Source organism: Dinoponera quadriceps, unplaced genomic scaffold (genome assembly GCF_001313825.1).
Source record: "Dinoponera quadriceps isolate SergipeBrazil2010 unplaced genomic scaffold, ASM131382v1 scaffold1501, whole genome shotgun sequence".
Lineage (NCBI taxonomy): Eukaryota > Metazoa > Arthropoda > Insecta > Hymenoptera > Formicidae > Dinoponera > Dinoponera quadriceps.
Window position 1 is genome coordinate 327527 of NW_014555657.1, and position 15216 is coordinate 342742.

The 15216-nt window shown below is 43.3% G+C and overlaps 1 protein-coding gene across 1 annotated transcript in view; it reads left to right on the top strand.

The window, feature by feature from the left end:
- LOC106745115 (syndecan-like) overlaps window positions 1–15197 on the top strand; it is a 114650-nt gene extending 99453 nt beyond the window's left edge. Inside the window, exons 2-5 of the mRNA XM_014620401.1 lie at window positions 10045–10231; window positions 11538–11635; window positions 12808–12976; window positions 13875–15197. Of these exons, the coding sequence (XP_014475887.1) occupies window positions 10045–10231; window positions 11538–11635; window positions 12808–12976; window positions 13875–14056 (636 nt within the window). The 3' untranslated portion in view covers window positions 14057–15197. The remainder of the gene's footprint in view (window positions 1–10044; window positions 10232–11537; window positions 11636–12807; window positions 12977–13874) is intronic.
- Window positions 15198–15216: the final 19 nt, after the last annotated feature.

Sequence of the window (15216 nt, forward strand, 5' to 3'; positions counted from 1 at the left end):
TATATAATATATATATATATATATATAATGATAGTAGATGGCACAGCCTTTCTAAAAAATACAATCTAGTTATTATTTCACCACTAACATGTTTAAATTAGTTAGCACATTCAAATTAAGAGCAAGAATGAAGAATAAAGTTTGGCCATCTATTGCTGAAACACCTTGTGCGTGTCATTGTTAGGGATCAATTAAGGTCTGTATTTTCCTGTATGCGCTTGATGCAAAGGAACGAGCGAACGATCGCCAACGATCGTCCAATGCATTGGGGAAACACTTTTCTGTGCCACTTTTCGCCCACACTTACGTACATGGAGCGGGTAGGTGACTATAAAAATATGCGCGCGTCACACTTTTGCAGAATTCCTCCGTGTCGGCTTGCGCCCCACTGCCTCGCCGCTCCTTTTTCATCGAGCAATTGTCCGATCGGCCGTGCAGCCTCGGTCGCGTTTTGCCGGCAAGTAGCACAATTAGTTAGCATACCATGAACGTTTAGGTGACATCGGCTGGCTCGTAAGCATCGCATCGTCCTGTTGCCGCGCCTCGTCCTCCGACCCGTAGTCCCGCTGCTATCGCGCAATGGGAGCCAACGATTTGAGATAACATGATCATCGAACGGAACGGGGAACGAACGTCGTTACCTGCCACGTGCCATGCACGTTCCACATGTTCCTATCGCGACTGTCATCGTCGTCGCCGCTTGTGGCCAATTTCGCGAAAGGGCTCGCAGTCAACGTAAAATTTCCTCTTCTATCGATATCAAAAATAGGCCATTTCATTAAAAAAATAAAAGTTGACCTTCAAATGACCTTGAAAAAGGATATCCGTGATAAAGACAAGGTCACCATTGGATGTCCCTCTCTGAACCCTACAACTTTTGTTTAAAATGTTTTTCTCTAAAATGTTTTTCTATTAAAATATTCCAATGAGTCTTGGATGGACTTTTAAAATGGTATGTACTACATGGGCTGAAAAGTCCCGGGATTTTTCAGTAGGTGGCGCTACTAGAAAATGAACATGATTTATTTCGAGAGGTTCATCTGTCACTAGTTTATGTGTGAAGTTTCATTCGTTTACAAGCTACAGTCGTTTAAATGTCGCTACCTTCGCCTTCGTAAAAAAAAGTGGAAAAACAGGAATATCGCATATTGATCAAACATTGTTTTTTGATGGGAAAACCTCCTGAACATTCAATGAAATGGTTGAAGAAATGTTATCCCACATCTGCTCCTTCGAGAACAACAGTTTATCGGTGGTTTAGTGAATTTAAAATGGGTCGTACAAGCACCGAAGACGCACCTCGCTCTGGAAGACCAAAAGAGGCTACGAATGCGGAAATCGTAAAGCAAGTGCATTGAGTCGTTTTGAGTGATCGTGAAGTGAAGTTGCGCGAGTTAGCTGAGGCCGTTGGTATCTCAAAAGAACGGGTGGGATACATTTTGCACGATGTTTTGGATATGAAAAAGCTATCCGCGCGATGGGTGCCGCGTTTGCTGACCGTCGACCAAAAACAGCAGCGCGTTGATGATTCAACGGCCGATTTGGCGTTGTTGCAGCGTAATCGAGCGGACTTTTTTCGACGTTTTGTGACGATAGATGAAACGTGGATCCATTACCATACGCCTGAGTCTAATAGGCAGTCTGCAGAGTGGCTGAAAAGTCACGAAAGCCGATCAAAGCGGCCAAAAGACCAACGCTCGGCCGGGAAGGTTTTGGCCTCCGTTTTTTGGGATGCGCATGGCATAATCTTCATCGGTTACCTGCAGAAGGGTAACTGTTCTTGTTACGGGAGAGTATTATGCAGCGTTATTGGACAAACTGAACGACGGAATAAAGAAAAAACGGTCCCATATGGCGAAGAAAACAGTTCTGTACCATCACGATAACGCACCATCACACACGTCCTTGAAAGCGATGGTCAAATTAGACCAATTACGATTCGAATTGGTTAATCACCCGCCGTATTCTCCAGATTTGGCCCCCATTATCTGTTCCCAAACCTCAAGCGGTGGCTCCAGGGAAAGAGATTTACATCGAATGAGGAAGTCATCGCGGAAACCGAGGCGTATTTCGAAGGCTTGGACATTTCGTACTACAGAAAGGGCATCGAAATGTTGGAAAATCGCTACCAAGTGTATCGCATTCGAAGGTAACTATGTTGAGGAATAAATATAACTTTGCCCAAAAAACGCTTGTTTTCATTAAAAATCCCGCGACTTTTCAGCCCATGTAGTATGTGACCTGTGCCCCGCCGGTCGGTGGACTTCTGCCCAACCTCGGCCGGTAGGGTGGTCGTTCGGTGTAACGGTTCACCGTGCTCGGTAGCGTTCAGTGATCCCAGCGTAGCTCGCCGGATTTCCAGGCGTTCTTTTCTGTATACGCGAGCGAGTATATGAGTGAGTGAGTGAGTAGAGACGTGCGATTTAATAATCACCGTTTGTTAACTTATTTTCCGCGTTGCTCGGTACAGTGGAATATTAGCGGGCCGTGCTTTAAACCTATCGTTTAGGCTGTACACATCGTTGACAGGTTTAGACACGGAATCCCGTGTTTATGCCGCAGTGTTATATTCTGGCAATATTAGTCGGCGTTCGGCGTAACGAGTTTCGCAGAACATAAGTGTCGCAGACGCTTGGTGACGCTCGCGGTGACAACGGAGAGCGGGCGCGGTGTTATGCTTGCGGCTCCGGCGTGTTTATCAATACGGGTTCGCGTTGTCGCTTCGGGACTTTAAAATTCGTAAGTTGCGGGTCGCTATGCATACGGCGGGATGCATTCGCGGGTCGCGGTATTTCGATACGCGGTAGCTGCTGCACGCGGAGTGCTCGCGTCGGTCGAACCCCGGAGTGGTGGAGGGACACACCGTCCCGAAAAGGTAGTTGGGAGAGACAGCGTACTCACTACTTCGAGCTTGCCGGACGAAAGGATGTCGAGTTCGGCTGCGTACTCACAGCTGTGACTGCGCACACATCATCGCGGTCCCTCGACCTAGGGATCGGGATCCCGAGCAGCCATGATCTTGCGATCCGGTTGACTCCAGTGGAATCGTTACCACGGCGGAGCGGTCTTTTATACGGCTCCGGCACGGTTTTCCGACACGTGATTGTTTAGCAACAGCAACGGTCGGCGCGGTGTTCGCCGCCCATCCGTACATGTATATATATATATATATATATATGTGTGTGTACAAAATGTTATATATTAAATAAATATTTTTAATAAATTTAGAAATTAGGGAAAGAGAAATGTTATATTTCACGCAAATATTGTTTAATAATTAATATAGTTATATCGTAGAATACCGGATTTTCACTGGCAATATTAAGGTGCTCATATATGTTTATTATTTACTGAAAAAAAATTGTCTATACTAATTTTATTTAATTATGTAAGTAATCAATGTTAATTTTGAGCAAAATTATGACAAGATTAAAAAAGTCCTTCACCATTTTGCAAATAAGACGCAGTTTTGAGTTATTAATTAAAGAAAATGTTTTATATGGCCATTTTCAATCATTAATATTTCTGAAACAAAGTCAAATAAGATACATGTTTATGTGAACGTTTTTACTTAAATTAACCGATGCTATCACCTTTCAGAATATTGATCTTTTTTCCTGGTCCACTCTATATAGTGCAAGTTTCAACGAACTTTTAAAGATCTTATTTTATGCTACAACTACCTTAAGACATTGCGAGAGAACTATGTGATCGATTGATGATTGAAAGATGAAAAACAAGATTTACTTTCGGCAATCGAGAATTAATGGGAATGCTATACTTGGAAACTTTAACGACAAAATATTGACTTTTTCTGCAAAGTTTATTTACATCTTATTGATTGTACAGAATTATATAAATTTTTTTTCTCAGTGACAGTATACACGAAAATGAGTAAAAACATTCCTCAATATGTAATGAAAACGATTAAAAATTTTATAGTGACATCTTTAACTATCAATTAGCGTAAATATTTATCTGATATAGAAGTCTTGCATTTTTTAGCTTTTACGTGCTAATATTCCAATCAAGAAAATTTCAAAGAATATCTGTATAGTTTTCCAATCAGATTTAGAAGCCTAATACAAGATACGATAAATTTGCAGAAAATTTGATATACATCTTGGTTAGAATTTCGGTTAAATACGATAAAACAAATTGCCCACATTCGTCGCATTCATATTTATATCGCACTTGCATTTACGTAAGATCTATATATACGAGAAATACAGAAAGAGTGGCGTGATCGTGTCAGCGTTTATGTAACACGACATTTTAAAGATAGCCTCTACTTTATCAAGTTTGTCACCGATTCTGGCTTTAAGAAAAGCTGAATTAAAATACAATAAAAGAAAGTGAGCAAACAGGCAAATAAAAGCCAAGTAAGTTGCTTGTTTGTTTAATTATAAACTTCTTAATTGTATTTTATTGATTGTATTGATTGTACATCAGTCGAGTCTCAACACTTTTTGTACAAACGAAGTAAGAAACAAAATGAATCGTGAGTGATCGACGAGTGGAACGGAAACACCTCGATCCGCCGCTCGTGGTCTGTGGCTCGTGTTGGCTCTTATCCTTATTCTATTTAGCACGCTCTTTCTCAGCTTCTTACTTCGCAGTTACACGGCCCGTATCGCCTTTACACACGAAGGTGCGCAGTTAGTGGGGAAAAAAGGGAGGAAGAGAAAAACAACAGGTCGCCTATGGCGCGCGCACCCGATCGATTTTTCCATTTCCTCGAGCGAGCGTTGACATCGTTTTCCCTCTGAGATGTAAACTAACAATAAGTAAAGAAAGGACGAAGAACCTACGGCTATATGTGCGACGATATATACAGAATGGGACATAAAGGCGGCGAGTTAAAACCTCGAGGATTCGAATCCAATATGAAAAATCCGTTCTATTCAAATAGGCCGAGACAGTGCAAGGAAAAAAGTCGAAAAGAGAGAGAGAGAGAGAGAGAGAGAGGAGGGTGGGAGGGGCTATATATACGCGTACGCACACATATGTATATGTACGTGCGACGAGCCTCCCCGACTGGATAGATTTTCAATATCCCGCGCTCTACTCTGCACGCGAATCATCTTATCGCGCGATTTATCGAGTATGTCGAAGCGAGCGAAGGTTTCGAGGGATTCGTCGCATATGTCTCTTTGTTTCTTTTTGTATAAATAAAAAAGATAACATGGCTCTCGAGAATCGTATTTTCGCGAAGTTACGTTCGTAATGTTCTTGATCTTCGAGCAAAATACGCGAGATACATCGCTTCTTCTCCGCACGACGATCGCGTTCGGATTCATCGAGAAACACGCGTCCCTTTTAGGCTTTTTGTACATGGGAGGAATATTAAAGCTTTTTCTTCATATAAATAATTTTCAACTTTATTGTTTTTTTAATAATATAAAAACAAACTGTTTATCTTGCTACATGAAGAAAAAACATTGCTTGAATTAATGTGACAATGAACGAACCAAACGTTAATTCCATCAATCTTTTTTCTCCGTGTAAAAAATGTAGTAAATTAAAAAAAATACAATCATTTTAAGAGTGGTCTTCAGTTTTTGACACTTTGACGGCGACTGTCGCGTTCAAAAATAAATATATGTAACTTTATTCTGCCAGTGGCCATCGCCTTATAAAGAAATATTTCTCGATAAAATGACAGTTGACAATTGTAATAGTATATACTGAAAAAAAAATTTTTTTAATATAAGAAATATTTATTCGATGAGAATTATGAGAACTACGAATTTCTTTCGAATGAGAAAATATAAATTTTTTAAACTATAGGTTTTTATAAAAGTAATTGTTTTATTATTTATTATTTTATTAAAAAAATTAGATTTAGGTAAATATCTTATTAATGTCAAAAATAAATATTTTTTTTAAAGCAATAAAATTTGGCCTATGAAAGCCGATCCAGTTCTCATAAGCCAGATTTTATTGCTTTTTTATTGTTACAGAGCCATTATGATTTAAAATATTTTTTATTTTTTAGATATTTGTATTTTTGTTTTACTTTGAGATATTTTAATTTTTATTTCATTTTTAGATATTTTTATTTTATTTAAATATGAGAATTGTATTTTAATTTAACATTTATTTAAATAAAAAATTTGGGAGTAGGTAAACATGTTATTAGTATTAAATATTTTTAATTTTTTTAAACATTTTTTCTTTCAGTATAAGAGTTGTATAAAGCAAAATGTGCGGATTTACAAGAAGAATATTCATCTCTATAAATGCCGTCTAAACAGACTCTCGAAATCTGCCGGCGGCGCTTGAAAATTTTTCCGAAACAAGCGATCGTCGAAATGCTAGAATATAAATAACACACGCGCGAAACGGAAGGATAATAAATGAAAACAGAAAATATCGATATGTTCCTTGGTTAAAAAATCCTACCAGTAATTTGTCCTACGAAATCCTTTCCGTATGCGAGAGACATATTGCGTAATATTACGCGCATAAGGGAAGCTGTCGCGATTGCACTTTACCTCGGCGCTCGGGAGAAAGCATCTGACTTTTCCGCTGCGGGTTAATCGCACGATCCTCAGCAATTCGCGCTCGTGACGGATGGAAGGAGTTGCCGAGTTGTTCTGAAAAAGAAAGAAAGAGAAAAGGAACCGCCACTCTTACGAGAAGAAACATCCTGTACAACGCGAAGATACACACGCAGCTGCCGCGGGTGCGTATATAACCACGTATATATATATATACATATATATATATATGTAATCGCGAACGTCATGGCAGTGCCGTCTACCGGACCAGACTTGTACTACCACGGTGCAGTCACCACCTGGCCGAAAAGCACCACGCATCACCCTCCGAAAATTCCCGTCTTCTGCGGTCGCTGGATCCGCGCGCGTATCCTGCGAGGACGACGAGCCGCCGACGCGGAAGCACCAGGCTATATAATCGCGAGTCCGGCCTGATCGAACGCGGATCTCCCCGGGAAAACCGGCGGCGACGGCAACGACGAAAAAACCGAAGCTCCTCTTGCGTCATTGCTCCTCCGACTGGAAGTTTCCGCGACTTCGACAGCTTCTGTCGGCTGCTCTCGCCGTCGTGGCAGGTGCGTGAGGGTGTGCAGAGACATCGCGGAACCTCCCCGACGTCGTTGGGTGGCTCGAGCCGGAGTTTACGTGCCCGAGAACGCGAGCAAGAGGAAAAGGTCGATAACATCGCGCGCCCGCGCAATTCTTGCTGGTTTCCTCGGCGAACGGCGGGCGAGCGAGAGCGCGTAGGGAAGAAAGAGCTCACCCGCAGTATTCTACCAATTGTTATCTCTCGGCGAGGGCGAGAAAAGAGCTGGTGCGTGTGCACAGGAGAGGTGGTGCGTGTGCAGACGGAGCGACGGCAGAATCCGCGTGAGCTCTACGTGAATCTACGTATTCCACGTCGTCGTGATTGTTATCGTCGTCGGCGGCAACAACGAGTTGGGACCGTCGCCAAGGTCGGCCCTTCCCATTGATGGGGCGAAGCCCGGACTGAATTTTCGTTATCGATTCGGCATCTGACGATGCTCCGACCGCGATAACAGGCGTTGAAACCTTGAACACGACGTTCGTCGTTCTCTCTCTTTCTCTCTTTCTCAGCGAAGCACCTTTGGCACGTCATCACTAATCTCCTCGTAATAACGTTTCTTTCGTAGCTGTTCGGTGTACACCGTGTATAGCGCGATAATGTTATTTGCTTTTAGGTACCAGTTCTGAATGCTTCTCGCACTAGGATGCGGAGTGCGTTCGTCACACCTCCTCGGAAGAGAGAGGGAGAAAAATTATCGCGCTATTGTGCTCCCCGTGTGCGTCAGTATATGTGCCTTCTCGATCTCTCTCGAGAGCTGCATTCGGGAACGGCACTCGCGCGAGCACTGCAGTCTACGACCGTGAGAAAATTTCAATACTGAGGCGAAAGACGTTTCTGAAAAACGAGAAAGCGCGAAATATGAAAAAAGTTCCAGGGTGAAAATATTTTTCCGCAGGTATCGCGGGGAAAAGAGAAACGTGGAAGAAGATCGTTTGAGAGATGTAAAAGCTCGAGATGTAAAACAGAGAAAGAAAGGAAACGGAATAATCGGCGGAGTCAGTAACGAAAAGAGTCAGCAAGAGATAGATAGATAGAGAGAGAGAGAGAGAGAGAGAGAGAGAGGAACAAATCGTACGACACTGCGCGGGAGAAACATCCGACGAGTGATATTTCCGGCCGGCTTTTCCGAGACGGCCGAGAGTTTTCCGCTGTCAGCGTTTAGTGTCGTGTAATTTGATTATTTCCTCTTTTCAGCGAGGTACACTCGAATTTTGACGTATTGAATGCGGAATCGTCATATCGACGGACGGACGGACGCGCGTTGCGTGTGCGTTAATAGAACGAACAGAAACGCAACGCGTTGCCCGAGGTGTGTGCGCACGTTTTCGACGGTCATCGGGGTCTCATTGTCTTTCGGTGCAAAAGCGAAAGGGAGGAAATCACTGTGTTGTTCGACAGTCGAGCGCGGAAAGCGGAAAGCGGATGAGGGGAAAGAGGGAGGGAGGAAAAAAGAAGGAGAGGGGGGAGGAAACGAGTGCGAATTTTACGCTATCGATCGCGCGCGCGGCAACCGTCGCACTCGTTAATTCGCCATTCAATCGCGAATATTGATACGACAAAAGACGTCGAGGCGGAAGAAGGGGGCTACGAGGTAGTCACGTCATTGTCCTATTGTCGCTCGTAAGCGGGGAAATGACATTTTCTTACAATCAGACAGAGAGAGAGAGAGAGAGAGAGAGAGACGAATACGTTATGATATTCGCTGTATCGCGTCCGCGACCTCCGTCTCTACGTTTCCACTCCTCTCGACGTCCCGTCACTTAGAAGCGCGTGTTACACTTCATATTCCGCGTGCATCACGTAACCGGAAGCATGGGCCATCCGGCCGTTTCCTCCTCGATCATCCGCCCGTCCATCGAGCGGTTCTATATCACTGTTCAGGGAAGGCAGAGAGAAACAGAGAGAGAGAGAGAGAGACTACAGGAACGCGTGATTGTTTGTTCAATTTAACAATGATGTGATTTCGCCGGTCGCCTTTGAAGAAGCGCAATTCTAGCATGAGATTAAAGCGAACGAAACGTCGAGTCTCGTAGGTTTCATTCGTAGCTGCACACGTTCACGGAGAAAAAGAGTGAGAGAGAGAGAGAAATGCGCCCTGCAAGAAACGAACCCAAAATAACGAAGGGCGATGAGCGAGGGGGCTCTACTATTTCGGTGCTGAGTAATAGAAAGGAAATAAACCGACTAGAAATAGAAGGTCGAAGGAAGCAACGTTAAACGTACCACCCACGCAAAAATCCTTTCACGAAGGAACCGTATCCATTTTAGAGAAGAGACCTCTCGCGTTTACACTTCTCGCTTCTCCGTCCCCTCTCCCTCTCTCTTTCTCTCTCTCTCTCTCTCTCTCTTTCATCTTTCGCTTCTTTCTTCCGACTCGACTTTCGTTGTAATTTCGCTGAAATTTTCGTGAAGGCGTTTACAATATAAATTACGTGATACCGCCAAATGATGCCGCCTCTGCCACCGCCGTACGGTGTTAAATTGTAAATTCCCCGCGCTTGTTTTCCCCTCTTTCTCTCTCTCTCTCGCTCGCGCGCGCGGTGGCTGTCACTCTCGCTGTGACGCAAAGGAGCAAAGGAGAGAAATCGTCACTCTTATGTCGCGCGACCTGTGGCGCGAGTTAAATTAAAATTTAATGAACCGTGGCGTCCGAAGCCTTTTCATGTCGCGTCGTAGATCTCGCGTCGAGGAGCACGCGAGGATATGCCGCGTGCTTTTAATTATGTTAGCGGTATACCTGGGGCCTCATTCGCTCTCTGAGGCTTTCATCCTAAGTACGCGTCTCGCTTAAAAGTCCCCTGCGCGTGTCATTGACTCGGCATATCGGATACGTCCTTGGCAGGATATCGCGGTTCACCCCGTGATATCTCAGATACGATCAGTTTAACGAGCCAAGCGTGCATCCCGGTGTGCAACGAACTCAATTACATCGCGGTTTTCCTCGCTTTTCAGAAGGAACCAAGCGACAAGCAGAGAACGTCGGCAAGCTCAACTTACAATACCTTCCCGGACGACCTCTATTTGGATGACCAGGAAGCCTTAGAAGGCTCAGGGCGAGGCGGCGGCGACAGTCGCGACGACCTCGAGGCTTCGGGTAGCGGCCTTGGTCCTGATGACGAGGACGGTGACGACGATCATGGTATGGCGTCAGATCTGTGTTTTTTCGAAGCGGATGATCGTGCGACTATCGGAGGACTCGTTGGCCAATCAATAAGTCGATCGCTAATAAAAATTATAATTATTTTCGGCCGCAATTATATCCTTTTCTTCCTGAAATTGTCAATTTCTTGAGATCTAATTGGGACCCAATTCTATTTTCCAAAACAATTATGGATTCTAGTTGGGGAAAGTTTATGCTGGTTAGAAATATAATGTTTCAATCCTATGATTCTAAGTGGGAAACAGATTCTATTTGGTTATTCCCATCATTTTCCCAAAAATTTGTTCTCTGGTTTCCACTTTACATTACGTTTAAGCAAAATATATGAAATTATTTAAGCATTTTCACTTTACTAGTATATATGTACATATGCGCGCTACACGCGTGTTATTCAGTATACCAACATTAAAAATAATTTTAAAAACTCCGTTTATTAACTTTCTACTTTGATATTCAATTAAACTGTCACTTGACTCTGGCGATGACAGCGGCACGAAGCAAACTGCAGTGCACAGTCAATCAGCATCGCGGAAAAGAGGTTTATTTCATATTTGGGACGAGAATGGGACTTCTAATTGCTATTATAATAGGATAATTTATTTTGCGACAACTTTGAATATTTTAATCGGAATCTATACTATGTATCTAGGAAAACTGATAGTATAGTAACACTTCAAAATCTGGGAAAATTTCTATGCGGGTTACTGGAAAAATAATTCTCCCGACTGCAATTTTTTTCCTATACGGTTTGTAATTATAGTAGTACAGTTGCAAATATCAAATATTTTTCTATCAGTGATGCATCTTCGTTAGTTCGACGTGTTTGTTTTTGATCGAACGGAATCCTCGCTCGCTAGAGATGTCGAAAACGAAGCGTAAAGTTCATCCCGGCGATCGGCACGTCGCGTTGCATCGAGCTGTATGACTTGACGCGGCGTTTATTTCGGGAAATCGCCGCGAACCTTTCTGCGTGTCCAGCTTGGGGGAAAAAGTCCGACACGTCAATAAAATATCATGCACGTTACGAAGGCGGCGGCGCGCTAGCGGAAGGATTTTTTGAAAATTGAAAAATGGACGATACCAGGCCGTGCGTATCCGGCGATGCGCGCCGGGACATTTCTCATCCCCAATCACGGCGATTCATTTCTAGCGCTCTCGCGCGCGCGCCCACACGAGTCGAAATGTCGGAAAGCGCGGGAGAAAAAATCTCTCGCGCTACACGTTTGGATCTTCACGCTGTTTCGCTTTCAGGCAAATTCTGACGCACGCCCGTCTTGTGTTGCAGAATTCAACGGTAACAATGGATTAGTGGAAGTCCCGAGCAAGCCCACCGAAGCGAGACCGCCGTACCTCGACGAGACGAACACTAAGCCTAAACAACAGGTGAGTGCAATGAGCGGTAACGTAGAATTATGTATACTGAGAGGAATCCTATTAAATGGCCTATTATTCTGGCAAGTTATGTATACAAATAGTTACGAATAATTCAAGAATCGAATCTCAGATCCGTCTCGCATAGACGGCAGAAAATGTGGATCTTAGATCTTAGATCTTAGATTATAGATTCTTAGGTCATAGATCCAACAATAGAATATATTATAGATTCGAGATTATTTATGATCTATTAGATCACAGAATATTACATCATAGATTTTTTGATCAAGTTTTATATAGAAAAAACAGGAAAGATATAGAGAGGCTAGAAACGGGATTATACAATATTTACTCAGGATGAAATTTCTACATTTCTCAGGGTGAAATCTCATTTATACACGAAACGAGAAAACAATTATTTACTCGAAGCGATAATGAAGATAGTAAGAATAAGTGTTTTACTCAAGTTTAGAGCGGATTCTGACTCTGTATAAGTGAATATGTACTTCACTCGACTAAAAATATCGCTTCTCGGAATCATAAGACTGAATGTTTCAATCGATTACATTTACATGCATCGATGAAATTTGTTTTTGTGTGTCGGTGAAATACATTCTTAATATGTGAAATATACTCTTTGATTTTAAGTGGAAACATTCATTCGACGATTTAAAATTCATTCTCTATATAAGGACAATTCTCTCTTTCTATAAGTGAAAAGTTCTTTGAATTCGAATGACTTGATTGTCGTTCTGCTATTTGAATGAAATTTTGCTCCGTGAAATTTGCAGAATAATACATTCGAAACGACAGTTATGTTTCGTTTAGCCAGTTTCCGCACAGCGTCAGTACATCACGCTACCGCAACGGCGTTTTACGATATTATACTTGACATTTTTCCTACGCACCAGAGCGCGTTATCTAATTTGGCCGATTAGAGTGACGACACTTCGCGCTCGGTACAGAACTCACTGTCAGTTCCATAGTCGCCGTCGTTGTCGTCGTCCTCGTCGCTGCCATCATCATCGTCTCGTTCCTGCATGTTCCTCCTCTCCTTTTCGATGCGATCGAATTAAACAGATTAACGCACGCGCGCGCGAGAAGGGAAGAGAGAGAGAGAGAGAGAGAGAGAGAGAGAGAGAGAGAGAGAGAGAGAGATTGAGGCCATATCCAATTTCCAGACGACCATCGATGCGGTAAACCGACCTGGCAACGAAGTCGACGTAATCGAGCCTTCGGGTGCCGAAGACGATCACGACAACACCGACGACACCCGCGAAGTGTACATCATGAATCCGAAACACGAGGACCGCGCCAGCTCATTCTTCGCGCAGCCGGGCGTACTAGCCGGTAAGTAACGGGAATTCGTCGTCGAAGCACGATGATATCTCACACGTCGAAACGTCCAAGACCTCGTGTCGTGTCTCTCTCTGTTTGAGAAGAGAGATAATTTCTCTCCCCATAGTCTTTTCGCTCGATGTCACTTTTTAAGAGCTTCCGCACACAAATGACTAAATGTGCACACAAATTTTACTTAGAAAGAGCTAGAAGTGACCATATAATTAGGATTCTAACCGGGCAACTAGGATTTCAACTAGTCCAATTCTAGTTCCTTTTTCCTATGATGAGATTTATCGTCAGTTTTGTTTCAACGAAAGGTGTAAATAAAATTATTTTTGCTTTAGCTTTTGAAAGAAAAAGTAGCAAAAGGTATAAATGCGTGTGATTTATACGAAAAAAATCTAATTTCCGTAATTGAATAGAGATAAGACGAAAACTTGGTGACAAGAAATGGTATCTCTATTACCGTGACTGAGAACATTCGTGTGAGAATTCAGTTGCATTAAAACTCAGTTGAGACAACTGAGAGTAATTAATTGAGTAAAAACTTTTACAAGAATCTTTCTGTTCTTACAATCAAATTTTCCTTTTATTTCCAAACAACGGAAAATTCTGTTACACCAATGGAATTGTTTTGTCCGCATATAAGAATCACAGCCGATTTTATAGTTAAAATTGTTTTTTGTTTATTAGAGTTTAACACAACAATCGTCATATACAAAAAATGTATATTTTGGCCAATGTTGGCCCTCTCCAGCGTTTCAAATGTTTTTGAAGGAACGGTTATTTTATTACAAATGGCAAATGTATTGACCACTAAATGTGATGACCACTACGATATTCAGTATATTAATATCCCTATGATTTCTGATGACATCTAAGATAGATCTCGATCGTATTTTTCCAGCTGTGATCGGCGGCGCGGTAGTGGGCCTTTTATGCGCGATACTGGTGGTCATGTTCATCGTGTACCGGATGCGCAAGAAGGATGAGGGTTCATATGCTTTGGACGAGCCGAGGAGATCACCGGCGGCGCAGGCCTTCCCTAAGCCGGGCGCGCCTCATCACAATCGGGAGTTCTATGCTTGAAGTGGCTGCAGCAGCCCTCTCGTGATCTCACGATGCCAAGAGCCAAGTTAAGACACCGTTCGACCACCATCACTGAATTGACACATGCGCCACTGATCACGATGACGACGACTACGACGACGACTGCAACGACGATCAACGCCTTGTTGGAATCCCCATTGCTGGTCGACGGTGAAACGACATTTTGGAGCCCGTATGGCACGCTCATATAGACTTTCCCCGACGCGAAGTTTACCGAGGAACGTCGCTCAGAACGTCACTCGGCTCGATTACACAGATTCTTCTCAGTCTCCTCCCCTTCTTCCCCAGGTCGTCCTCCTACTTCTTCTCCTCCGACGAGACTCTTTTTTCTCTTACTTTACAAATCGATTCGCTTGTCCTTGGCAGCTAACTCTCGACTGTTTATATATCCCGAACCAGGATCTTTTGCATTCCCTTTCTCTCTTTCTCTATTTTTTGCTCCCTGCCCCTTCGGAAAGTAGAGTTTTCATGATTCTTCCGAGAATTTCCTATCGTTTGGACTCGCGTTTTCAGGAGCTGCTCAGAACTGCTTCGAGTTTGAGCCACGATGACGATAACGACGACCATCATGATGACGACCGCGACAGCGACGATGACGACGACAATGATGATGTTCGGGAGTACGCTTCTCGGCCGCACGAACTCTTCTTGACTTTCAGAAACTGTATTTTTCTTACACGCTACTTGATCGCGTCGTAAAAGTGCACGCGAGAGTAAGAGTCTGAGGCAAGAACGAGTTCGCCTTCGGTCGAACGCCGAATGAATGAATGAATTTTTCAGCTCGACGTTCCGATTCACCCCTCGCAATACTGTACAGACCGTTATCCTTTCCATTTGGCCCCCTCCCCCTACCCCTCTCGGATTCGATACCGCATTTGCTGCTCCGTGGAAAATCCACGGGGCGTAATCGTCCCAACTGGTGACTGAGAAGCGATGGACAATGAACGACGAGGCGCGGCGCCATGATCGCCGGCCCTGTAAACATCCGACGCATGTCGAGACACACCGTCGGCGAGATTGCACCAATTCCAAGATGCATTTACAACGCGTATATTTAGAGCGTATATATATTATATAAATATATATACATATACATATATGTACATGTGCTCGTAAATATATATATATATATATATATA